General features: G+C 33.5%; 3 protein-coding genes and 1 long non-coding RNA gene across 6 annotated transcripts; 3 read left to right on the top strand and 1 right to left on the bottom strand.

Moving 5' to 3' along the window:
- Positions 1-10,233: 10,233 nt before the first annotated feature.
- LOC105135446 (uncharacterized) lies at positions 10,234-15,970 on the top strand. Its single transcript, XM_011040311.1, has 10 exons — positions 10,234-10,830; positions 10,907-11,044; positions 11,411-11,599; positions 13,994-14,131; positions 14,221-14,339; positions 14,434-14,566; positions 14,660-14,789; positions 14,896-14,975; positions 15,114-15,248; positions 15,447-15,970. The coding sequence occupies exons 1-10, from the start codon at positions 10,345-10,347 to the stop codon at positions 15,678-15,680; spliced, it is 1,782 nt and encodes a 593-aa protein (XP_011038613.1). The 5' UTR covers positions 10,234-10,344; the 3' UTR covers positions 15,681-15,970.
- A 278-nt stretch (positions 15,971-16,248) lies between these two features.
- Positions 16,249-17,645, bottom strand: NDHL (inorganic carbon transport protein-like protein). 2 transcript variants are annotated; one of them, XM_011040309.1, is made up of 5 exons: positions 17,292-17,645; positions 17,063-17,155; positions 16,845-16,952; positions 16,585-16,679; positions 16,249-16,486 (listed from the first exon to the last, which is right to left on the bottom strand). In XM_011040309.1, exons 1-5 carry the CDS (start codon positions 17,412-17,414, stop codon positions 16,339-16,341), a joined length of 567 nt encoding a protein of 188 aa, XP_011038611.1. In that variant the 5' UTR covers positions 17,415-17,645; the 3' UTR covers positions 16,249-16,338. The 2 variants fall into 2 exon arrangements, with proteins under 2 accessions (XP_011038611.1, XP_011038612.1); XM_011040310.1 differs by having other exon boundaries at positions 17,063-17,152; positions 17,292-17,643.
- Positions 17,646-18,996: 1,351 nt separating this feature from the next.
- Positions 18,997-21,066, top strand: LOC105135443 (uncharacterized). The gene is made up of 2 exons (XR_844178.1): positions 18,997-19,447; positions 20,196-21,066. It is a non-coding gene; the product is annotated as an uncharacterized LOC105135443 (long non-coding RNA).
- A 273-nt stretch (positions 21,067-21,339) lies between these two features.
- CRR3 (chlororespiratory reduction 3) lies at positions 21,340-23,625 on the top strand. Of its 2 annotated transcripts, none has more exons than XM_011040308.1 (3): positions 21,340-21,704; positions 21,817-21,950; positions 23,388-23,625. In XM_011040308.1, the coding sequence occupies exons 1-3, from the start codon at positions 21,421-21,423 to the stop codon at positions 23,420-23,422; spliced, it is 453 nt and encodes a 150-aa protein (XP_011038610.1). In that variant the 5' UTR covers positions 21,340-21,420; the 3' UTR covers positions 23,423-23,625. The 2 variants fall into 2 exon arrangements, with proteins under 2 accessions (XP_011038610.1, XP_011038609.1); XM_011040307.1 differs by having other exon boundaries at positions 23,126-23,618.
- The last annotated feature ends 1,338 nt before the right edge of the window (positions 23,626-24,963 follow it).

Raw genomic sequence — 24,963 nt, 5'->3', positions numbered from 1 at the left:
AAATTGCACATTTAATTTTTTTTCTCTTGGAAAACTCTCACTCAGCCATGTCATTTTAACTAAGTAATTTTGTTATATTATTTTTTTGAAAAAGTAGCCCAGAAGTTCAATCGAGGCGCTCTTCGACAGGGAACATAAATAAGTTCAACTTGAATACAGAGGCTGAGCAGCATAGTTTTGAAATTCAGCATTGCCTGGCATAGCACGGGTTGATCCAGGATTCAATTGTCTTGGGGCTGTAATTGGACCCGATTGAAAAAAATAAATAAATAAACTTGGTATGATTTTATGGATTGGTTTAGTAATAACTGATTAAAAACCTAGTTACACCTATTAACTTTTATTTTTTAAAAATAATTTTGTTTAGTTTAAAAAAATTAATCTGATGGTCCAATCAAAACTTGAAATTTAAAGTAGTGGATCTAAAAATTATACCGAGAAATGTTTCTTGTGTCCATTTAAGTTTTGTGGTGGCTTTTTTTTAGAAAAATTATTTTTAATTTTAAAATATATTAAATTAATATTTTTAAAATATTTTTAATTATTTTGATGAATTAATATTTTTAATTATTTTTTTTTTAAAAAAAACCCCGCGTTATATTAAAACACACACAATTAATGTCCTCGGTTAGAATGCAGAGAACATGTATGCGGTAGTTTACCTATAAAAGCATTTTCAACGGCAGAAGATATTTAGAATAGTCAAATTGTTGATATAGTTTTTTTAATAGTATAATTTATTTTTTCTTATGTGTACTCAATAGAAAAAATTCACTTTAACGGCCAACTTTAATATATTTAATATTAATACTTTTAGTTTTTTTAAAAGCCATCCAGAAAAGTTTAATTGATAAAAGAATGAATTTTTAAATAATTTATTTCAATATTTTTATTCTTCTTGATAAACATGCAGGGATGATTCTTATTTGGTTAAAAAAACTATTTTTATTCTCTACTTAGCTCTTTTATTGAATCTATGAAATCAGAAAGGAAAAAAAAGAAGCTAAGAAACTAGTTATGTATTTTCTTGCCTTCTTATTAGAGATGCCTGAGCCTGGCAGGATGCAGAGCCGTTGAGAAAATCCCATAGCCTGCTTGGCGCGTGAAGAAACATCCTCTTTTGATGATTAAAACTCAAATGTCAGAGGCCTGCCCTACACGGGCAAGACCATTTGACTAAAACGGCCTGGCCGTCACGTCCAGCCCTCTTTTCGTCACCTTTTTAATTTTGTTTTTTAAAAAAGTCATAGTTTGCATGAAAGCCCTCAGCAGCATTCCTATTTTAATAATTTGATTGTGCCTCGTAATCTTCACACTGCAAGATCAACTACTTTTGAACTTGTCTGAGATATTTTCTCCTTTTTTTTTTAAAAAAAAAAAATACTTACAATGCCTTGTCTAAACATTATATTACAAAATAAATTAAAAGACCCGAAGTTTTTCTCAAACTATTCTCTCATCTTATTTCCACGTCAATTTTAATAGACAATTTTTCATTGGCATCTAATTTTTTTCAGTATTTTTCATCTAGATTATTATTATCTTTTCAATTACATTATAAATTATGTTTACATATATATATATATATAAATTTCGAGGTTTTTGCTTTTCATTAACAGTAGCTTCTCCTTATATTGTTGTTTATATCCAATTTTTATTTTATTTTCAGTCCTTGAAATTTTGATTTACATTTTAATCTACAAACTTTATTTATTTTTAGTTATATCCCTATAGTTTATATTGACATCATTTTATTTGTTACTGTCTCCTTAGGTTTGCATGGTCTCGAATGCTCTCTATGGTAAATGAAAGGCTAATTTTACATAAATAAATTTTACGTTGCTTTTGAAAGTAAAATTAAGAAATCAAGGATCAAAATTGATTCAAGAAAAAAGAATCCTTTCATGCATTTACCATTCAAAAGACACGGAAATGTATAATCTAGCCCCTTTGATTTCACTTTTTTCATGCATGGTCCCTATTCCTCAGGCATCCTGGGATTTGATCCCTAAGTTTATTTTTCGTGTTTAGTCCCCCAATATCCAGAGAAAACATTGAAATTCACTAAAAAAGAGACATAAAGCTCTTAAATTGTCAAATTCTAGCTACTAATAACTGCAATTTGGAGTCTTTAGATTGATAACTCGGTAGAGATGATTTTTACCTTAAATTGTGATTGCAAGTTATATTAAGACGTGGAAGATTTTGAATTTAATTTGACTGAGTTTTTTAGTTAAAGACGACATCGCCTGCATGCAATGGGCTCCGTACACCCTTTTCTCAATCTACAACAAGAAACCCACGCCGAAGCAGAATTTTGCAAGATGAGACTCCGTGGATTTTTTAAGAGCACAAGCAACATTCCACTACTTGATTTTCCTCGGCCTCAACCCCCTTCTTGCTTTGGAAAGGCAACACAACGCCTATCCTTTCCACAAAATACATCATAAAGCTTTGTAGGAGACAACACTAGAGGCCGCGATTCAGAATCACGGTTGCCTTTAAAAAATCGTGCTTTAAAGCAGCAGTTGCATTAAACTATATTATTTACCCAATATTTTTTTAATCCCTGTCATTCGCCTAGAATTTTATGTTAGCTATGTTATTTTTTTAAAAAAATCGTTATGGAAAAGACGAACTGACATGCATCACCACCCCGGCTCCACGTGATTCCTACACGTGTAGACCCAGAACAGCTTCAAGGTGGCACGTAGCAATCCATTTCACCGTGTGCCAGCTTTGTTCTGGGGCCCACAACCCACGTGATCATTACAGGTGTTTAGATTCCTGTTTTATTGGGGCCCACATTAGCCATCCTCGGGAGCTGGAGGCCGTTCGTTCGTTTGATTTTCGCGGCTATTTTTCTGGTGGATCTAAAAATACGGATCTGCAGGGGTACGTTGTTTGTTTTCTTTATAGGGACCAGGGAGGGAGCTGTATTCATACTTCCATCGTTTTTTATGAATAAATACTAAGCTTATCTTTCAAAAAATCGTCTACTTGGGGGTCCGGATTTTGCAAGGTGCTCTTGTATTTATTGATAAGTTCCCCGTCGCGTTGCCCAACTGAGATAACTAAAATAAGTTTGCTTTATTCCTTCGTCTTATGGGTTTAAACTTCGTGACCAATATTAAAAAACATTATTAATTCTTTTTAAGTATACTATATTCATCTTGAGTTTTTAAAATTTTCTATAATAATTTGGCTTCGACTGAGATAATATCAAAACGCTTTTACTGTAGAATAAATAAATAAATTAGATTGCAATCAGAGTACACACTGTGATAATCATATGAATTCACTATAGTTGCTCAGTAAATACTACTCTTGTGTTTTAAAATATTTTTTATACTAAAATATATTAAAATATTTTTTTATTTTTTAAAATTAGCATATTAAAATAATTTAAAATATATATAAAAATTAATTTTTAACAAAAAAAATTATTTGAAAAAACATTCTTTATTAATAACTTACACCACGTCATAAATCAGGTTAGATTTGTATGCGATATCAATATTATTACAACAAATTTATAACTTAAGTAAAAAAAATAAAATAAACTTGGATTAATCTATTAAATTTGCATTTCAAGTTTCGAGATTAGGATAATCCGATAAAAAAATACAAAGTTATTTAAAAAAAAATGTCTACTGATGAAAGCTAAAAAGAAAATATGTAAAAAAAAAAATTACAATGCAAACTAACTTTTTAAACTCTTAACTCGGGTTGTTAGATTGGAAATACTATGTTTATAAAAACCACAAAATCTAATTTTCAACCAATCAAATATTAAAGGTTGAAAATAAAAAAATAATTTTAATTATACAAAAAAACAATGAGATAGCAATTAAAAAAATAAAGATCCGAATTTAAATAAAAAACTAAATTTGATTGAATGGTGACACTAAGAAGAAAAATCAATTCAATAAAATGATTAGAATAAAATAATCAAAATAATGATGATAAAAATTAGAATAAAATTTAAAAATAAAATTTTGATTTGAGAGTGAAATTGAAAGGAAAATTTAATATAATAAAAAAACAAAAAAAATCTAGAAAATAGGGATAAAATAGAAAAATATAACATATTATAATTTGAGATTGAATGAGGAAATAAAAATTAGAAATCAAATAAATAACAACTGAATTTAACATCTCAATAAATTAATAGAAACTCTTGAATTTTGCATGGCCAACGAGATTTTCAAGTCAACGAGAGAGAAAAGTGAGCTTAGCAAAAAAAAGTCACTGGCATTCCACCACAATTCCAAATCTATAATATGTCATTTTAAAAGAAAAATAATGCTGTGATGTTTACAATGACACGATAAAAACTATATATTGATTGTTAAAAGAGGGTAAATATATTGTTTGAAGGACACGAACGTCTCCCGGATGCTAGCAAGTGCAACTATAATTTTATTTTTAATAATATTTATATTTATTAAAATACTAAATTGTCATTTAACTAACTTAATAATAGCAGAAAAACCAATACAAAAAAACAAAAAAACCCGAAACACCAATTCATTTTTTTTTTTGATAATATTTTAAGCCATTTCATTGTATTTTTAAAAAGATAAAATACTTATTTATTCCAATCAATTTAATAATAATCAATTAACTTTGTGAAAACATCTTAATATCTCTAAGAATCAATTTAATGATTTTTTTCTAGAAAAATAAAAATATCATTGTATTATTTGAGTGAACATGACAATTTTTTTCCAGCGTCTATTAAGTTTTTAATAAATTATCTAATTTTCTGATAATACAGGAATTAAGTTATAATTTACTCTGAGAATTTAAAAGCTGAGCTTGAGAACCTTAGAGTTACTCGACTCCACATCCCCTTAACCCCGTGCCATATAAATGACGAATAAAACTCTGTATTATTTATTACTGGGGGGGTGCTTGCAATTAGACCCATCAAGACCCGTACACGCACCTAAAAATTTATTGGGGTCCATGGCAGTAGAAGTGTTACATGGAATTCCAGGTGACTCTTCTGAGTTTTGTCATCTCCTCTGGCTGCGTGGGGCAACTGATGTGACACCATTTCCACGCCCAGTAAACCACCAGATCCAAAGATAAACACTACTAGCAGCTGGCACTCAATGCAAGGAAGAAAGGTAAGACCATTTCCCATACTAGCAGTGTAAATTTATTTCCCAAACTACTATAGTTGTGAAAACACAAAGCTAAGACTTTATCAAGAATAGCAGTTCGAAGATATTTATATTAGAGAGAGAGATTAGTTGTATTCACCGTCGATGATATTTATACCCTAGCGTAGAAACAGTAAATAGTAAATTCGTCATTTATAGGTGTTTCATTTACTTCATGCACGACTTGTTAAAATTCATAGTTGGGTGTGTGCTAGACAGCTAACAATCTCATTCTCGTTTTTTTTTTTTAAATAAAAAAGTTAACCCATGTCAAAATTATATAAAATAAATAAAAACAAATAAAAAATACAAAGAATATGAGTTGAAATTAAAAAATAATAAATAAAAAGAATAATTATACATTTTAGTTGTTAAAAAAAATAAAAAAATTTGATTACTGATTACAATACAACTATTATAAGCTTATACACATCATATTATGTGAAAAAGAACATGACTATATATCTAGGGAGACAACAAATTATTATATTTAACTAACGGATTAAGTCATATACACCATCTGAATGACATGGATACCATACTAATACGTATATAACATGCATCAATAATTTTTTAATTAAAAAATAAAAAAAAATTAAAATACAAAAACATTTTTATAATCCTCTTAACCACATAAAATGCCTATATAAAAACACCAAAATACCTCTAGAGTAAAAACCTTTTATTTTTTTTACTTTTTTACATTATTTTATTGTATATAAAAAATAAAAAATAAAAATAAAAATACCCTTGTCTAATAACCTATTTTTTTTATATATATTGGGAGTAAGAAAATATTTCTACTTTTATAAAATACAGTGAAAAGCCAAGTAAACTCTTGACTAACAATTTTAAATTTTATTGATCTTAAGAGATAAAAAAGTATTTTTATTATGTTAAAAAGATAAAAAAATATATATACCCCGAATCATCTTCTAATCACCTCTGATTAAGAGAAAAAAACCAAAAAACCGCTAAATCAAAAGCTAAAATCTAAGCCACTCAATTATAAAATGATAATTTCAGTATAACAATTCATTGTAATTGGCGTGTGAAGCCATAATGAAATCCCATGCGGTCTAGCTTTTGTTAACGTGCTCACCGTGCAAAGGGAGCAGGATTGCCTTGTTGCTGAAAAAGTGATACGACCGACATTCAATTAGAGGATTTCCAAGGGTATTTTATCTTTAAAAATAATCTTCGAAGTTATACTTCAAGTCGCATGTAATAAATTTCCTTTTCTAACATGGATTTTGCCGATACGAATTAATATCTTGGAAACCAATCTCTAGACAGAGCCTATGGTCTATCGGAGAGGATTGTAAAAGAAAACGGAGATGGGCGGGCAGCCAGCTGGCGAAGAAGAGCATCCATGCAGCGACACGGATTGAAACGGATGAGGACGTTATAACAACAACACGATACTTAAAACAGTGATAATAATAAAATCAAGACTTTTGAACACGTAGATGAAATATTCTTGTGAGCTGCCTCTGGCATCTGGGCTAGTAACTAGAGGTGTGTGGATTAGTGACCTCGAGATCTCTGTGCCCAAAACGGAGTCGTAACTGGCATAATTGCCAAATAAAATGAGACCATTTGAAGAAGCTAGGCAGGTTGCAAGTTTTCTTTCGAGCCCAAAATATGAAGCCAGTTGCGATGGCACTGCAATTCGAATCTTGCCCAGGCCTAACGTTCCTTGGGTCCCCTTTGCTAGCCCAAATTAAAGACCACTCTGTCAAAATTTATTAATAACAAAAAAAACCGAGAAACGAGGGAAGAGTATAAAACATGAAAAAAGCCCGTGATCAATTTAAAATCTCGGGGGAAGTTTCTTTTCACCCTCATACTTTCTTTTTTCTTTCTCTACGTCCCTGTATATTTTGTTATTTCAATCTTGGTGAAAAAACTACTCGTTTTTCTTTGAATTTTAGCTTCTAAAGCATAAAGGTAGAGGGGAAGTTGCATGAAAATGAAGAGGAAAGGGAAAGTCATCGATTTTGACACTTTTTAACATAAAAAATCGTTATTTTTAGTACTAATAAGTTCTATTAACTGAATGGAGTTTGATGGTGGCAGTTTTCTCTCAAAATATATATAGGGATGAGATCGAGTTCAATTTAGTTGATTTAATTTTTTTTCTGGGTGGTTTTGTGTATTTCCGGGTTGGGTGGTTTACAAAAGGTCCCATGGTGTTTTTGAGGCTTTGTTTTAAGCAAAAAATAACCTGAAAATTTAATTTTTTAGCAAAAAAAAAAAAAAACCCTCCCTCCTAATTTTTAACCATGGTGGTTGTGGTTGAATTCTAGTTTCCAGGAGGTGATGCATCACATACTTGAAGAAAAAAAAAAAAAAAAACAGGGCCGATAACATGTCAATCATTCCATACAAAATAAAAAAAAACAGCCTTATGAGCGCTCATGATGTAATGCTCATGCTTCTAGGTCTTTTTTAAAGGTTCAATAGTGTTGGGCCATCCAAGCTAGCCCCGCACATCTTTTTAATAAATTGATTTTTTATTGCTTTGTTTTTTGACAAGGTCTTCAAGTTTCTTAATTTTCTTATTTTATGTTTTATTTTTTTTAAAAATAATTTTTATTTTGGGATGTTTTTATTTTACAGCATGAAGTCGCAGCACAATAGCACTACTTGGTCATCGAATAGCTTGGAAGCAAAGTGATCTGGGGCCAAACGTGTCTTGCGCATAAGTGTACTTAGGTCCAAAGTGTAATTGGGAAGAACGAATCTTGTTTCTCATCCATCTCGAACTAAAAGCCCAAGAGTCCAAGAATTCTGTCTCGAACATCAAACAGTAGCTTGTCCACTTACAAATATTTGATGGGCTTGACTCTTGCCTGGGAACACTCCCTGGGATTCTTGCCTTGCTTGAAGAAATCAAATCCCCGAAAATTTATTGATATGTTTCTCCATGTTTTACCTTTCCTTGATTGTGAAGAGAACCATCCTTGTTGCCTTTCCTAGAGACCTCAGAATCCCAAGATTGTTATTTGTTTACCTGTCCGGATTTCTTAAAGTTATTTTTTCTGGGAGTTACAGCATGCAATCCGCTGCTAGCATTGGTGGTTCTAGTAAAAAGAAAGACTCTCCTGGATTAAATATGATTGGGTGTGACTGGACAAAAGTTATCCATATCTAGGGGATGTTTTTTTTTAGATAGTTCTAAAAATAATAAAAAATATTATTTTTATATATTTTTAAATAAAAATATTTTAAAAAACAATTATTATTATACTTTAAATCATTATTTTAATCAATTTTAAAAAATAACTCAAAGCACCTAAGAGAAAATTAAAGTTTTTTTGTTTTTTGTTTTATATAGAGGACAAGAAGAAGCCACATTTATTTGATATTATGATAAAATTATTTTTTAAAATATTTTTTTATTTGAAAATACATGAAAAATAATATATATATATTTTTTTTATATTAAAATAATTTAAAAATAAAAAAAATATTTCAATTATGTTAGAAATAATTTCGCACCACGAAAACAAATACTAACGGTGCCTCTGACCTGGAGAAAACAGCCCCAGTAGCATCATCAGCGAGGAGCGGAAACAGCCCGGGAAGAGGATAGATCCAAATAAATTCCACATCTTCCCTGGAAGCTCCCAATTTGGCTAGAAAATCAGCAGTGCTATCTCCTTCTCTCAACATGGACGCCACCTATCTCACTCATCCATCGTCTTAGACAATGGTAAGTAAAAAACCTAAAAAACTAATTAAATTAAAAAAATTAAAAAAATAATTAAAAAAATCAAAAGATAAAAAAAACTAATTAAAATTTTAAAAACACATCTGGTTTTATTACACGTTTTAAAAAAATCAAATCAAATTAAAATTAAAAAACTAAAAAAAATTAAGTCAAATTAAAAAAAATAAATCAAATCAAAAAAATCAAGCCAAACTAATTTAAATCAAATTTTATTTTAAAAAATTAAATCGAATCAAAATAAAACTAATTGGTTTGAATTAATTTTATTTTTTTAATTTTTAATTTGATTATTTTTTTAAATTAAAACTAAAACAAATAAAAATAATCACCCCTAAATTCTTATATTCTCAAACAAGTAGAAAACAGCGATCAACATCATCCGTGTTTTTAGAAGAACATGTCAATTTAAAAAATAATGCATATTCTAGAAACACGAACCTTTTGCTCATAAACCCCAATAACGTGCGAAGTTGAAAAGTAAATTTAGTTTTACGTCGACTAGTTTTATGTATGTTCAAAAATATGTTTAATATTATATATTTTTTTGTTTTTAAATTATTTTAATATATTAATTTTAAAAATATTTTTTTAAAATACTTCTAAATAAAAAATACCTTGAATTACAATTTACATAAATTTCAAACAGATATAAATCCTTGAAAAATCCACCCGAAAGGACGCTTGCTGCGAGATGTGCTTGGAGGTCGTGCTCGTGAGATACATTTTGCATCAAGTGATTGAACACTTGGAAGTGTACCTTCCCATGTCCACGTAGTTCGCAACACTCGAAGATTTGCGCTAAGATCATTACAATCCATTGCTTTTGTGTACCGACATCAGCGGGGTTGTTCAAGTTGAGCTTAAATAATACTACAAAAGCAAAACGACGCCGGTGGGCTGTTACATCTTGTTATATCATGCCAAATTCTCATGTAAATTGAAAGCAGTACTAGTAAAAATAATAAATGATAATTGATTGTAATGAGTTATTAAGCTAGTGTCCGTTTTGTTTGTGTAGGTTGATTAAAAAATTATTTTGGATGTTAGCATGGTAAAATTATAAAAGAAATAAAAAATTAATTTTAAGCCTAGCCAACCGTGTCCACGAACGCTTTTTTCAAGATGATAATCAGGCGCATAAAAAATACCAAAGGAGCTTTAACCCAGTTAAGTACCATTAATCGGGGATTATTAAGGTTAATGAACTGAGTTTTTTTGGATATATTAGTAAACTTTTTTGGGAATGGCGATACTGTAATATCTTACCCCACTAGAGGTCAAATTGAGTGAAAAGTCAACTCGTTAAAATCGTCTCTCCAACCACAAATTTCCCTTTCCCTTGCTCCACTTCATGTCGTTACCTCTCCAAGTAAAAGAAGCGAGGCAAAATTATAAAATAGAAAAATCCAATATTTGAAGAAGAAGAAGAAGAAGAACATGGATTCCTCTGAATCAAACGAAAATCACCAGATCGCCAGCAACAGCAACTCTCACTCAAACGCCAACGATCACGGCTGGCAAAAAGTCACTTACCCCAAGCGCCAGCGAAAGCAGAGATCCGCTGCAGATTCCGCCGCCAGTAATTCTCATCCAATCGCCAATGACAGCAACAAGCCAAACAATGTCTTCCGATCTCTTGAGCTTCAATCCGAAGACCGCCGCCGTAAAATTCTCGAATCTCAGAGCGCCGCTGCTGATGCCGCCGCCGTTGTTGATACTCGATCGAGATCAAAGCATCACCACCGATCCGATGACGACGACGAAGATTACGACAGCGATGATGCTGGAGTTTCCAAGGAGAATGCCAAGGCTGAGGAGAAGAAAGTGAAGCAGAAGAAGCCTAAGAAACCTAAAGTGACTGTAGCTGATGCCGCCGCTAAAATTGATGCCGCCGATCTTGCTGCCTTTCTCTCTGAGATATCGGTAGGTGCATGTCTGTAATTTGGAATGATCTGGTTTATTTTGAGGAAATGGTAATTTCAATTTCCATTTTTTGTAGGGGTCATATGAGGGTCAGCAGGAGATACTGCTGATGCGATTCGCGGATTATTTTGGGAGGGCTTTTTCGGCAGTGAATTCGTCGCAATTTCCTTGGGTTAAGATGTTCAGGGAGAATACTGTGGCCAAGCTCGTCGATGTGAGTTCTAATTTATTTATTGAGAGTATTGATATTAAATTCTGTCATAGGCTGGTATAACAAATTTCAAAACTTCAATTTGATTGAATTTAAGCTGTTAAGTATGGATTGTCTATCTGCACTGCATTCTCGCTCTGTTAGCATTGCATTGATTTGTAAAGAGATGGCATTTTTATGAATTTGATATCAGCATAATCAGGTGTTATGTATGTGACTTGCTGTACATTCTGGTATTTGATTATCTTTACTGCCTGTCTCACATGTATTCTTTTGATCATTGTAGATATCCAGTGAAAGCTTAAGAAATTATTGATTTTCTTTGCCATTGTTCTCAAACTAATTATTGGTTGTTGTATTCTTCAACAGATTCCACTGTCTCATATTTCTGATGCTGTTTATAAAACAGCAGCTGACTGGATTAACCAACTGTCCATTGCAGCGCTTGGTTCATTTGTACTATGGTGTTTAGACAGCATTCTTGCAGACTTGGCAAGCCAGCAAGGTGGTTCTAAAGGCTCTAAAAAGGGCACTCAGCAAGCATCATCAAAATCTCAGGTGAGTTGCTGGAAATATTACTGTGGTATTTCTACTTTGTGTCTTACACTTGCCTGAACATTGGTCTGATGCATGACATTATCGAGTTGTGGATTTTTCTGATTTGCATGAATGTTCAGAGGTTCCCTGCGCTTAGGCTAATTCTGCAGGTACACTAATATAGAGTTTACTATGTGTATGTTACAAAGTTCTTGGTTCAATTTGGAGATATATTCATATATTTTACACTCTTTTAGAATGGTGTCATGCCTTTGATGTCCCGAGCTTCTAAAAATCAATGCGTTCTTAATTTTCATTGAATCATATATTTAGACATGAAACAATATATGGTACACTGGTACTGACATTTGTACATTTGTCATGTTATTCTGGAGGATTGAGGAGATGGAAAGAAATAAGAACTTTTGCATTTTGATTTTATTAGATGAATTCATCTTTTCCTGCAAACACTGGTTGTCATTTGTATGTGATTAACACGGAAGCATAGGTTATATTCATTAAAAAGCAGTAATTACTGGCAGCTCGCCATGCCAAAAATTGAAACCTTGACACATCGAATTAATTTATGTGGCATCTATGAGAACAGTCTTTGAGGGGCAAACATGTGCCAATGGAGAGGTTCCAACCCCCGTAATTACTATCAGTCCCTAACCCTTGCATATTACTTGATGTGTATGGGCTTCAGGACTGTGGACTTCTTAACCCTACTGATCTCAATTTCTTAATGGAAATATGCTGCCTTTGTCATATTTTCATGGATAGCTTTCCCTTACGTCTGTGTGTTAACGATGCACAAGCTGTGCAAGTAGATGCAGGAGCCTCAAATGAGCTTGGTGCTGACTTGATGCCAGGCTCATGAACCCTAAAATTTAAATTTATAAACATCAACCTGTTTTTCATTTGAGTTGCACTTTGTTTCTCTCCTTGAAGTGGTGTCCGTCCTAAAAACAGAGGTGCAAGCACGGGCTTCTTTCTAGTACTAATTTGGTAGTCAACACACTTGAACTTACATCTTGAAATCCATTTACTATTAATTGACTCGTAAACCAACCACTGGTGAATGCAGGCCATCATCTGGTGGGTTACCAATTATGTTGTTGTTCCATAACCGCCATTCCTCCTGACATAAAATTGGAGATGGTCAAATTTAGGCTTGAAACTTAAGAACTTAGATTGCTATATTTTAGCTGTGGCATTGTTTTTTTAGCTGTGAAGGCCAGGTTTGACATGCCCCTATTAGTTGCAATGTCAGAAACTTGAGATGTTCCATAAAGGCTTCTGTCAGAAATATACATATCAAAGCCATTTTGGTCAAATCAGGTGCCAAAGATGATTTTTTCATGAAGCATCATGAAAAGCTCTATTTGGAGTATGTAGGCAATGTGATTCCCTTTCTTATATCTGGTACGTTGTTATCCTTTCAGTTGGGATATATAGTGTATACACCAGTCATCTGATTACTACATTTTAGGTTTCTTTTAATAATGATAGGGTGCTTTAGGAATTCAATGCATAGGATCATCTCTCACAAAAGCATTTGGAAGGTGGTTTTCAGTAAGAATCTGATAGAGTGATTTTATGAACAAAATGGACTTTGAACACCACATACAACTTCAGGTGCTTCTTGGATGCCAAAAATTTGGTTTTTGAGTAAGTGAATCAGGATTTTCTTCCACAATAGCCTGGCTTAGCAAGGCTTTCGTTCTTCTTCCTTCTTGACGAGGCTTCGATGTGTGTTGTCTTGAGAGATTTGAGCACCTACCATATGATTTATTTGAATATGAACAGATCATGCATGCATCTTTTTTTTCTTTGTTGAAGCATCCACAAGACAACATGTAGTAGCCTGCTTTTTTTTAATACCCATGGTTAAACTTGAGCTCCGACCTATATCTCACTAGAACTGGTGCTTTTACTCCTGGGTTCTGGCTCCAGCAATCCAGAAGGTTTGATGTGCTGATAACATGGTTTTTATCTTTTTTCTTAATAATAATGAGGCACTTGCCCAGATCCTCAGCCACATTTGCGGCTTGTGTAATTTGGGACATTTAATTTGGTGTATAGCCATCTGTTGATGAAAGGGAACATACGAACTACGAGAACTCAGCATGTCTTGGCCAATGTTGAGCTGTGGTTGTTCGCAGGATCCATTATCTGGGTTTTTTTGTAACAACTTTCTTCTCTCCATTCTATTTACAACCAGATTAGTCTACTTGACATGCTTTCCTTTACTCTCTGAATTAAAGCTGCTCTTTAAATCCAATACCTCAGTGGTAATAGCTGTACTTGCAAACTGAGTTTTGTCTTTTTCTCTATATCTTTTATCATGGATAGATTTGTATTTGAAAACTCTTTACTTGGTCTATGAAGTTTATGTAATAAATGAAATGACAGGTCGCAATTTTTGTGGTTCTGGCAATGGTGTTGCGACGAAAACCTGATGCTTTGGTTAATGTATTGCCAACACTTAGGGAAAGTTTAAAGTATCAAGGACAGGACAAACTTGTGGTTATTGTATGGATGATAGCTCAGGTAACTGAATGATTGTTTGACTTAAGCAGTCTGCAATATGAGTACTTATAGTCATTGTTAGCTCAACTTTGCATGTCTTCTTGTTGTAGGTGTCTCATGGTGATTTGGCAGTAGGATTGTACTGTTGGGGTCATAACCTTCTGCCTATAGTGAGTGGCAAAAGTTCTAATCCACAGTCCAGGGATATTATTTTGCAGTCAGTGGAGAAGTACGTAGGCCTTGTAATCCTCCTTTCCTTCACCCCCACACCTCTCCTTTGCTTTGAACTCTCTAATTTTTTTAAAAATTCTATTTGGTTGTAGAATTTTGGCTGCCCCGAAAGCTAGATCAATATTGGTAAATGGTGCTGTTAGAAAGGGGGAGCGCTTGATGCCACCTTCTGCACTTGAAATACTGTTACGAGTTACCTTCCCTTCATCTTCAGCTAGACTAAAGGTGGGTATTTTATCTGGACAATTGTAGTATTGGTGATTGGAGGTGCTATAGTTCAAAGCTCTTAATTTATTTTGCATGTGGTGTTTCATGTAGGCTACTGAAAGGTTTGGGGCAATCTATCCCACCCTAAAAGAGGTGGCTCTTGCCGGTGCTCCAAGAAGCAAAGCAATGAAACAAGTATCACAGCAGATACTGAGTTTTTCTCTAAAAGCAGCTGGAGAAAGTATGGGAACTTGATTTGATTGTATTTTCACTCTGCAATCTTTCCCCCATCCTGGGAAAAGGACAAGTCTTGAAGTTGAGGCTAACATATAAGCTATCTGTGACAGGCATTCCTGAGTTATCTAAGGAAGCAGCTGGCATTTCCATCTGGTGTTTGACCCAAAATGCTGATTGTTATAAGCAATGGGTAAGTTGTTTTGTTTATTTTTTTTATTTTTTTTTATAATGAGTTTTATGTTCATAGATGCTAGCTATGTTTTGTCCTTATATTGTCGCCCCTCCCTCATGTTATGTTAACTAATCTTGTCATGAACTGGAGAAACAGGATAAGGTTTACCAGGATAATCTAGAAGCTGGTGTTGCTGTTCTTAAAAGACTCTCGGAGGAATGGAAGGAGCTTTCAGTGAAACTGGCTCCTCTTGATCCTATGAGGGAAACTGTCAAGAACTTTAGACAGAAGGTAGTTTCTTGCTCTTTTCTTTTACATGTTCTCTTTTATCATTTTCAGATTATTTGGTGTCTGTATTACAACTTCAATGTAAAAGCTGTTCCCCATCACAGATGCATGTTGTGTCTGAATTCTTACCCTGTAAAAGTGCTATCCATGGTTTATGAGAAGGGCTTTTTGTAATTCTTGGTTTATGATTTTTTCTTATAGAATGAGAAAGGAATGGAACCTGAAGCTGATGCTACTCGTCAAGCACTCTTCAAGGAGGCAGATAAGCACTGCAAGGCACTATCAAGAAAATTATCGCACGGCCATGGTTGCCTTAAAGGTATGGCCGTTGCTGTCATTGTATTGGCTGCTGGTGCTGCCATTATGTCATCAAACATGGAGGCCTGGGATTGGAAGGAGTTGCCTGTATTTATTAGTTCTCAATTCTCTTTCTAAGGAGAGAGTTTTATGATTGTCAACAACCATTGGTGCAAAGCATCGACTTGTTTTTTCTTTTTAGGATACTAGCTTTCCTCAATTTTGCACTCTTTATATTTAACGGAGAAGGGCCAAAATTTTTGATAAACCATTTAGGATCCTTGTTTGGTGTTTCACATGCGGCATGAGAACCTAGGCAGTTACAATGTCGAGAAAAGGACGCACGATGGGTCCGAGGTGGGAAACCATTCGATGGGTCTCGTTTGTTTTAAACAAGTGGATCGAAACTAGTGTTTTTGTGTTTTTTCGATTTTGAGGTTGTGGGAGATCAAATTCATGTTACATGTTTGAAATATATATTTTAATTACTTAGAGGGAATGGGGTAAGGAGAATACCAGTTTGCAAATGGTACCTTGAGCCAGCGGGCTGCTTTTACATCGACGAAAACACTGGTTGAAAAATGCTTTGCATAAACTACTGGATCTCGATAAAAACAATGTCAATGATTAAATTCTAGTTCTCCTAGTTTCTTGGCATTTCCCACAAAGTTATGGACAAAAGAAAATCGCCCGGGCTGAGCTGAAAGTATTTCAACAACTGGAGTTCAAATGCTTGTGTAAATTGTGCAGGTAACAGACCCCTTTAGCATGTAAGCTTGCCAAGGGCCTGCTGTTTCTAATCATAATCTTCAGGTGTAGCCCAGGGGTACCTCAGATAATCGTTCTTGATTTTTGAAGGATCTTCGGGTTTGGACCATGGGTACTGCAAGGATGGATCCCGAGGAAATTTCCTGAAGTTCAGAAATGGTGCCCACAGCAATATCCTGCACATGGGCGAAAATAGTTCCATGTGTCAGATGAACATTATTCTAGGTGAAATGAACTTACAGTATACTAGCTTAAAATTGAAAATACAACTCACCCTGGAAAGAAAATGAAGACGCACATGAATTGCAAATACGTCTCCAAAAGCTTTCTCCTGTACAATCTTTTCCAAAGCCAGTTCAAGATGATAGGCTGCCGTATAATTACCATAAAAATTAAAAGAAAAACGCATAAATAGTATTCAGCACCGAACAGAAAAAAGTGGAAAATGAGATTTAATAATTAAGTACCCAGGAAAAAAAAAGAAGAAGATACGATTTATCGAGAAAAAGAGTGGAAATGAAGGAATTCACTCACTGGCATCAGAATGAAGTAACAAAAGGTAACAATAGCCAATTGTATCAAAACCGATGTCAAATCTTCAGGATTATTCACTCCAGTGATGGCAAATGCGGGCCGCTCAATCTGATGGAATTGTTCCAATCGAAGTAATTCTCATGAAAGACTAAGGTTTTTTTTTTTTAATTTTCACCAATAAGCATAAAAAAGAAGGGTTAAAGACAGAAAAGGCTTACAGTAGCTAAAAGTGCAGCAAACTGAATTGCCAAGCTAGACTTGTTTGCTTGATCGTGGTCTTCAGGCTTTCTGCTAACGCTTGTAACTTTCTGCTTTAAACAAACGGAGACGTCCAATTTTTTTTTATTTTTTTATTTTTATAATTTGCTTAGAACTTTCTCAAACATAGATGTGAAATTAAAAAAACATGTAAGAACATTTAAAGTGCAGAAGAAGAAAATAGTCTACCTTAACAAGCTTGGTATTGTGGAATGGTTTGTATTTAGCTGTAGTACACAGAGAAGTTCTTCTGCGCTGAGAAGAGAGAGGAGGCAAAGCCTTGGGGCTTTGGAAGCTGAAACAATAGCTCATGTTAGAGCTCTTTCTGTGTTTCCTTATCCTTTTTAAGCGTTCAGTTTCATGGCATAGGATGAACGGGGCTCCTTGAGGCAGGGATTTTCAGGGTAGAGAAAACAAGAAAAAGGAAAGGCCAATGAATAGAACTTCAAATATTAGTCGTGTTTTCATTCAAGGCCACAAGAAGTTCGACTGGATTATGATCATCTTGCAAGATAGTAGTGGAGGCCTTTTTGCCTGTTTTTGGCCATCCATCTTAACCATAAGGATTGGTAAACATCTAAGCAGGCCATTGTTGGGTTAATGGTGGATTTGATCCACCTACTCTTAATTTTGTTTCAATTTAGTCCTACTATAGAAATATATATTTATTTATTTTAACAAAATAAGCTAATAAGTAATAACATTCCCAGCTTTTTATTTTTGTAACCATTTGACCCTTCTATTAAACATAATACAAAGTTATTAAGATAAATAAATATCAAATTTTGTTATTTTTAACATATAATGGCTTAATTTAAAGTGTATCTAGTATTGCGGTTGAATTATAATTTTTCAAGTTTTTGAATTTTTTTATTTGATTTTTTATATGTTTTTAAATTGTTTTAATATACTGATATTAAAAATAAATTTTAAAAAATAAAAAATATTGTTTTAATATATTTTTAAATAAAAATATTTTAAAAAAATCATTATAACTAATCCAAACACTCCCATGAACCATCACTAACGGTTTCTAACGGTAATTGAATGAAGGATGGCATTTATACAGTACAAAAAAGAAGAGTTGAGGACATGATATTGGACTAAAGGGCTAAAAGGATAAGATGCACCATTGACCCGCCATTTCCTTATTGTTCTTGTACCATATTCTACCCATTATCTGCCACACAACAAAAAAATCAATTTGATCAAAAGAGAAAAGAAAAAAGAAAAAAGAAAAAGAAAAACAGAGAGAGAGAGAGAGAGAGAGAGAGAGCTTATCATCAATGTATGCTCGGCTGGGCTGGTGTCCATCCAGTCCTTGGCACCTTATATTAAATACTGGCATCTCAAATTCCCCACCCCTCATTCTAAAACATGCGAGACTTCAGGAATTTAAGATTTATTGATTTAACTTTAATGAATTGTTTTGATAGTAAATACTAAATAACGCTTTTTTTTTTAATTTTTTAAATTTAAATATGAGGAATTGAGGATGTTGTCTAAAAGAATTTATTAAATTTTTTGGGGATCGGTTATTCCCTATCACTAATAAAAATAAAATAATAATACTTAAAGGTCTTGATATCTGTGATATATTAAATATTTTTTTGAAAGTGTAATAATGATTATTTTTTAAATAATTTTTTATATTAAAATATATATTAAATTTTTTTATTTTTAAAAAATTATTTTTAATATTAGGATATTAAAATAATTTAAAAATACTAAAAGTATATTAATTTAAAATTAATAATTTTTTTTTTTTTTAATTGTTTTTTAAATACAGAAACAATCAGCCGTAAAAGTTGTCTGCCGCGACATTTTCTCGCATGGTTATTTACTTACTGTATTTGATGAGATTTTATTTATAAAATAAAATGGAAAAAGGAGGTGATTCTGAGAAGAAATCTACCACCACTCTCTCTTTGTTTGCCGCTCTGTATGGTGCGAAACTGATGTAGGAGCATGGGACCTTTTTTTCCCTCTCAAGATTGACTTAAAGAACTCAGATCCGGTAAAAGATACAGACAACATAAGCCCTTAAAACCTCTCGAAGCTCTCATCTCTCTGAATTTTTCTCCTTTTCTTTTGCAGTTTTAGCCGGAAAAAAAATGATTGCTTCAACAATCTCAGCTCAGCTCAATCTCAACCTCCCTCCTCTCCTATACACTCCCTTCAATACCCTCTTGGAAGCTACCAGACCCACAAGAAGAAAATCATCACTCTCTTCCCATTTTCATATTAAGTCCAACCCCAAATTGTGCTCCAACCGTACAGTGCTTACCAGGGTCTGTGGTGATGGCGGTGGAAGTGGTGCCATTGATGCCAGTCCGCAACAAAAGGCTAGTTCTGTCTACTCACTGCCAATGCATCGTGTATATTGATTGAAGAAGCTTTTCCAAGCAATGGTTTCTTGATGTTTATTTAGGCCGTGCAGATATGTTGATGGTGTTTAATATTGGTTTTTCTTGCTTATGATGAATGATGACAGCATCTTGGTGTTCTGGCCAATAATTTATAGGTTTCTATTTGTTTTCTGTTTTGATTCTATCAAGCACGTGTAAACGTGGAGCCAAAGAAAATAAAAAATAAAATAGGGAGCCCTTATCAGTAGTGTTTTGCGATAAATTCCTGGTCATTTACCTATCCCTTTAACTAGCTAAAGTTTCCGAAGAAGCCAACTGTGATTCTAGTATTTTCTTTAGAATTGGCGTTTCTTTTATTATGTTTCTATTGTATTTTCTTTCTGGAAACCCTTGGGCTTGATTGAGTGGTAACACGATAAATTAGCACTTGGTTATAATAATCAGGGGATGACTAAAGTTCCTCTTTTCATGCTAAAAGTGATGCATCTTTTCTCTAATTTCAGAAGTTGAACCTTGCCAATTTTGCATGTATGGGAAAGTTTACAAAACGATCTTGGTTTCTTCAGTAACAAAAAATGTGTTTAATTGAAACTCCTAACTATATTGACGCATTTTGATTGTTATGGATCACATTTCGTTTATTTACTTTGCTGTATGCTGTGTAATTTGTCATTGATTGTAATGTTTCAGATTATGATATTTTTTTTTATTTTTTTTTTGGCAGAATTAGAATCTGAAGTTGAGAGCCAGCAGACAGAAATACACGCCATTCAAGTTGAAGAAGTTGGTCTTGCTATATCAGCAGCTTTTCGGTTACTCACAAAACTTCTCGATTTGGAACAGTTTCGGCGCGCTATAAACTCTGCCCATTTCACTAAATTGCTCCATAAAATCCTGAAATCAAACATTCCTCTTCGGTACAAAGATTGGGTTGCTGCTTGTCTTGTTAAAATCGACTCTTTGTATGGTCCTATTTCCATCCTGGACTTCGAGTGTCCGATCGACATGGAAGTTACCCTTTACGAGAAGATACCAAGACTAATAGAGCAAATCAGATCTGCTTTCTCTCTAGAAGCACAAGAAGCTGCAGTTGTAGAACTCTACAGGATAATTTCCGAGGGAATGGTAGATGCCACTCGAACTGTTGCTTCTGAAGGAGGAATATTTCCGTTGGTGAAACTAATATTTCCGTTGGTGAAACTAATAGAGGAAGTGAGAAGGCCGTCGAAGCAGCCTTATCCATACTATATAATCTGAGCATGGACAGCGAAAATCATGCTGCAATTATAGCTGCTGGGGCAGTGCCACCCTTAAGAAGAATTATTCTGTCGGAAAGGTCACAATGGAAACGAGCTCTTCGTTTGCTGAGGAACTTACCTACATGATTAGAAAAAAATCTGAAGTCCATAGTTACCGGGAGACAGTAGCAAAGAATTGAATGCATTTATGACTCTTGATAAAATTTCACCCCCTTTGTAGAATCACCTAATGAAATATATGAATCTACAAAGATGAGATTTCTTCGATGGGTCTTGTTAAGCTATGGTGATATCATGCCTCTATTCGTAGTGCAGTTTAACTTGATTTCCTTATCCTCCCATTTGCCGCTCTACCTTTGTTACTTCAGCATTTTGTTTCTAATCCGGATAAGAGATGTGTGCATGTGGAAAGATTGCAGCGAAAAAAGAAAAAGATAAGCCCACTTCCCTGGCAGTCCCAGGCTCAACAAGGACCTATTTTTAAAGTTTTAAATAAATTCAAGAAAATTACGAACAAGAGAAACAAATAAAGAAAATGATATATTTATAATATATGCATAAATTACTGAACATCTTAAAGAAACATTGAGTGTGACATAAAATATCTATAAATTTAATTTAGAAAATTTTGTTTATCTCTAACAGAGTCAGACACTGAGGAACAAACAGAGACACAAAAACATCAGGGGCATGGCTTGCTTATCCTGCCACTCTATAACCAAAACACCAGTAGTATTTGCTTCTCTTCCCAGAAATACAAACTCTCCATCCCCACAATCCAACACTGATCCTAAGCCTCCTTCACTTCCAGTTCCAGTTCCCACGACAACAACAAGTACCAGAACCAAAAGCACCACTACTCTACCACTACCAAGAAAGAAAAGAGTCCAAGACAGGCTACAACAACAGCTCAATCTTATGAATATTGAACGCGTCGTTGGTGCTGGCAGTTATCGTGACTATGAGAAGCCCATGTATGTTCCCTTCTCAACTCTAGTGTCTCTTTACTTTCTTCTTTCTATGGATGGTATATATTGATGGGTTTGCTGCTTTCGTGTTTCCATTTCTTATGTTTATGGTAATAAGTGACCAAGAGAAGAAGGAGAAGAAAAAGAAGAAGAAGATGTCGGGATTTATGGAGGAGGGACCAGTGGAGAAGAAGCTCCGAGAGACTGGAGAGTGGGTTACCACCAAAACTGAAGGAGGATTTCGTTCCAATGGTACTTCTTTTCGTGTTACATATGATTTTCTTTCTAATATTTTATGGTCTAAGAAATGAGGGAACCTTATCCTTCTATGAGTTCTCTGTATGTGATTCTCGATCAAGATAACTTAAGGTTTGAACACTTCAAGCAACAAACGGGATATAATAATTTGCTATTGATCAGATGGCAATCAGAAGAAATTCATGAGTTTGCAGATTTAGTTGTTTCCCTATTAATTTGTTTTATCTGAAATTGAACCACTTGGCTATCCTATGTTTCATATAATTGAAAGTCCTCCAGATTTTGACAGTTTCACAGCGTACCAAATATTTTGAGGCTACTTAGCATGACTTTGAATCACACAACAACCTCTTTTCTTGGCCACCCTGAAATTGAATGATCAATACTGGTGTCATGTTGGACTGGAGGAGATGCAAATACCCACCGAATGGTTTGCTTGGATGCTCAAGTAACTCCGGATACCTTCGTTACCCGTAATGGATTAGCTTCCAAAAATGAAGCCGTGTTAGGCTTATTTCAAGTCTGCAAAATTATTTCTTTTACACTTTTCTGCTGTTAGAGACACGATAGAATATCATGTCTATTAATTAGTTTGTCATTTATGTACTCATTTTGTACGTTGGCTTCAACCAACAAAATCACTCCTGGCACCTTATAGACTGAAGAGATTATCACCAGCTAGTTGAAGAACGCAGTACGGTTTGATGTAAATGGGTGTTGTCACCTGGGCTTTATTTTCATTGCTTGCGGATAGTTGTGTCTCTCAAACTGTATGATCACTGGACCTGGTCTGATGAACTTTTAGCTAGATTCATCAGCTTCTGTTTCTGTTTTCACCCTTCCATTTCCTTTTCAATCTTTTGGGATTTAACAGTGAGTGCTTTCCTTGATAAGGACACCCAGTGTTTCACTTGCATCTGATTCTATAAACAATGGAGTCGATCGAAAAAACATTAGTTATATGACAAGCATAACATATTGAGTTGAGATAAACTGTTCTTTCTATTTTATGTAATCTTGCAGCATATGACAGTTTGCCTGGGAAACAAATCTCTGTATTTTTGTTTTTACTCTAGTACACTAGAAGCCAAGAATCTGCCTTCTATTTGCTACTGAATCAAAAACTTAATGTGATTGGCCTGATGCTGTCTTGTGTTATTCTTTTGCAGGTAAAAGGATTTTAATGTTCTCTTTTAAGTGGGCTATACCACTTTATATTTTTATGGTCTTTGTGGCTTCTGGAGTTATAAAGCTACCTTTCAGCTCACAATTTCTTGATGATCTGCTCATGTAAAAATATCAATTGAGATCACTGTGCTTGCAATGTTAGTTTGAGAGTTTTACCGAGTTGTGCACAAAGCTTCCAGCTTTTCCTGCCAGAATAGATATCAATTTAAATGTGGAAAGCTAAAATTAAAGGCTAACCTGCAGGTAAGCGGGAGCATCAAGCCATTGAAATTCCATAATGTAGAGTGCCAGAATGAGTTTGAACAGGTGGATTGTATCTGCAAATAGCTTTATGCTGCATGTTTGTGGCAAGTTGGAAGAAACCAAGGACATGTTGGCTACTTGGTCTTAATTTATCTTGCAATTCCTGTCATCAAAATAATTAAGATATCAGTGACTGGGTAGTAATTCCTACTGAGATTGCAACTTCTGTTTACCAAAAGAAAACACACGGGATGTTTTTTAAGTGTTTTTTTTAATATATTAAAATGATAAAATAAAATAATCAAAAACATATTAATTTAATACTAAAAAAATCGAAATTTTTTTCAAAACATGATGGACTGTAATGTTAAACAATACACTAGTTTTCTTAGAATATCTCCAAACAAATACAGTATTTACAAGAGCTAAATTGATATTATAACTTTTTGAGTTTCCAATGAAAAAAAACCATTTAAAAAATTTAATTGCATTTTTATATATTTAATATTGATACAACTATTTCTTTATAATAACTAACTAATCTAACTTCAATCAAAATCTCTTTTTTACATGCAAATATATTAAAGAAACTTTTAACTATTTTGATCATCATATACTCTTTTTAACTTACAAATTCTCCGATATAACTTTTTCATTGGAGTTATAAAAATAAGGGGTGGAGTCAATTTGTTTGTCTTTTCTTTTTAATTTTTTTTTTTAAATCTTTTATGAGATGCTTTTAAAAAGAAAGATGCTCACTTTAGCTTTAGATTTGAAATATTTACATTTAATATTATAGATATTATAAAATAAATTATTTTTTAAAATATTTTTAATTTAAAAATAAATCAAATTAACATTAACTAAAAGCTTTATACATGATTACTTTTTAATTATTCTCTTCTACAAAATCTCTGTGGTGACTACATATGATCATAAACGTGATTCTTTGTTGCATCTGAGATCCATTCATTTAAGTGAAAACATGATGTCATGATTAAATAATGTTTTTGTAACAAAATAATTAACTCTAAATTGAAAAGAAATCTAATTAGGAAGAAATTGATTATTTAATGATTAAAAAATGATTGGCTTTCATATCAAGATGATTGGAATTACTTTCAGAGACGTTTAAGCCACAAAAATTATTTGCTATTGATATATTTTTTCGCTTTTGATAAGGTTTTTGCTATTGATATCAACAAAAAAACAAAGTGCAGTGCCAAATTTACGTCCATACATGGGAAGTGATAACATGAAGATAGAATATCCAGTTCTCTCATCAAATTTAAACTATCAAAATTGTTTTTGCAAAGTGCTTTTATGATACCACATGGGGATGTAAAACCTCTGTAAAAAAGCACTCGAGAGAGTATAATTAGTGAGACGAAAACACAGTTACGAGGTTACCTGTACAGAAAAAAAAAAGACACTAATTATGTTTAAATTTACAAGGGAAGAAACAGAATCTCCTGCCAAAACAACGACCGCTTTAAATGGAGGATATGTACAAACGCCGCCCATTAAAGGCCCGAAAAGTTGACCCTCCAACTCTTAATATCACCGATATTAGTTG

The sequence above is a fragment of the Populus euphratica genome, unplaced genomic scaffold (genome assembly GCF_000495115.2).
Source record: "Populus euphratica unplaced genomic scaffold, PopEup_1.0 scaffold123.1, whole genome shotgun sequence".
Classification (NCBI taxonomy): Eukaryota; Viridiplantae; Streptophyta; class Magnoliopsida; order Malpighiales; family Salicaceae; genus Populus; species Populus euphratica.
This window is presented reverse-complemented; position numbering and strand designations above follow the sequence as displayed.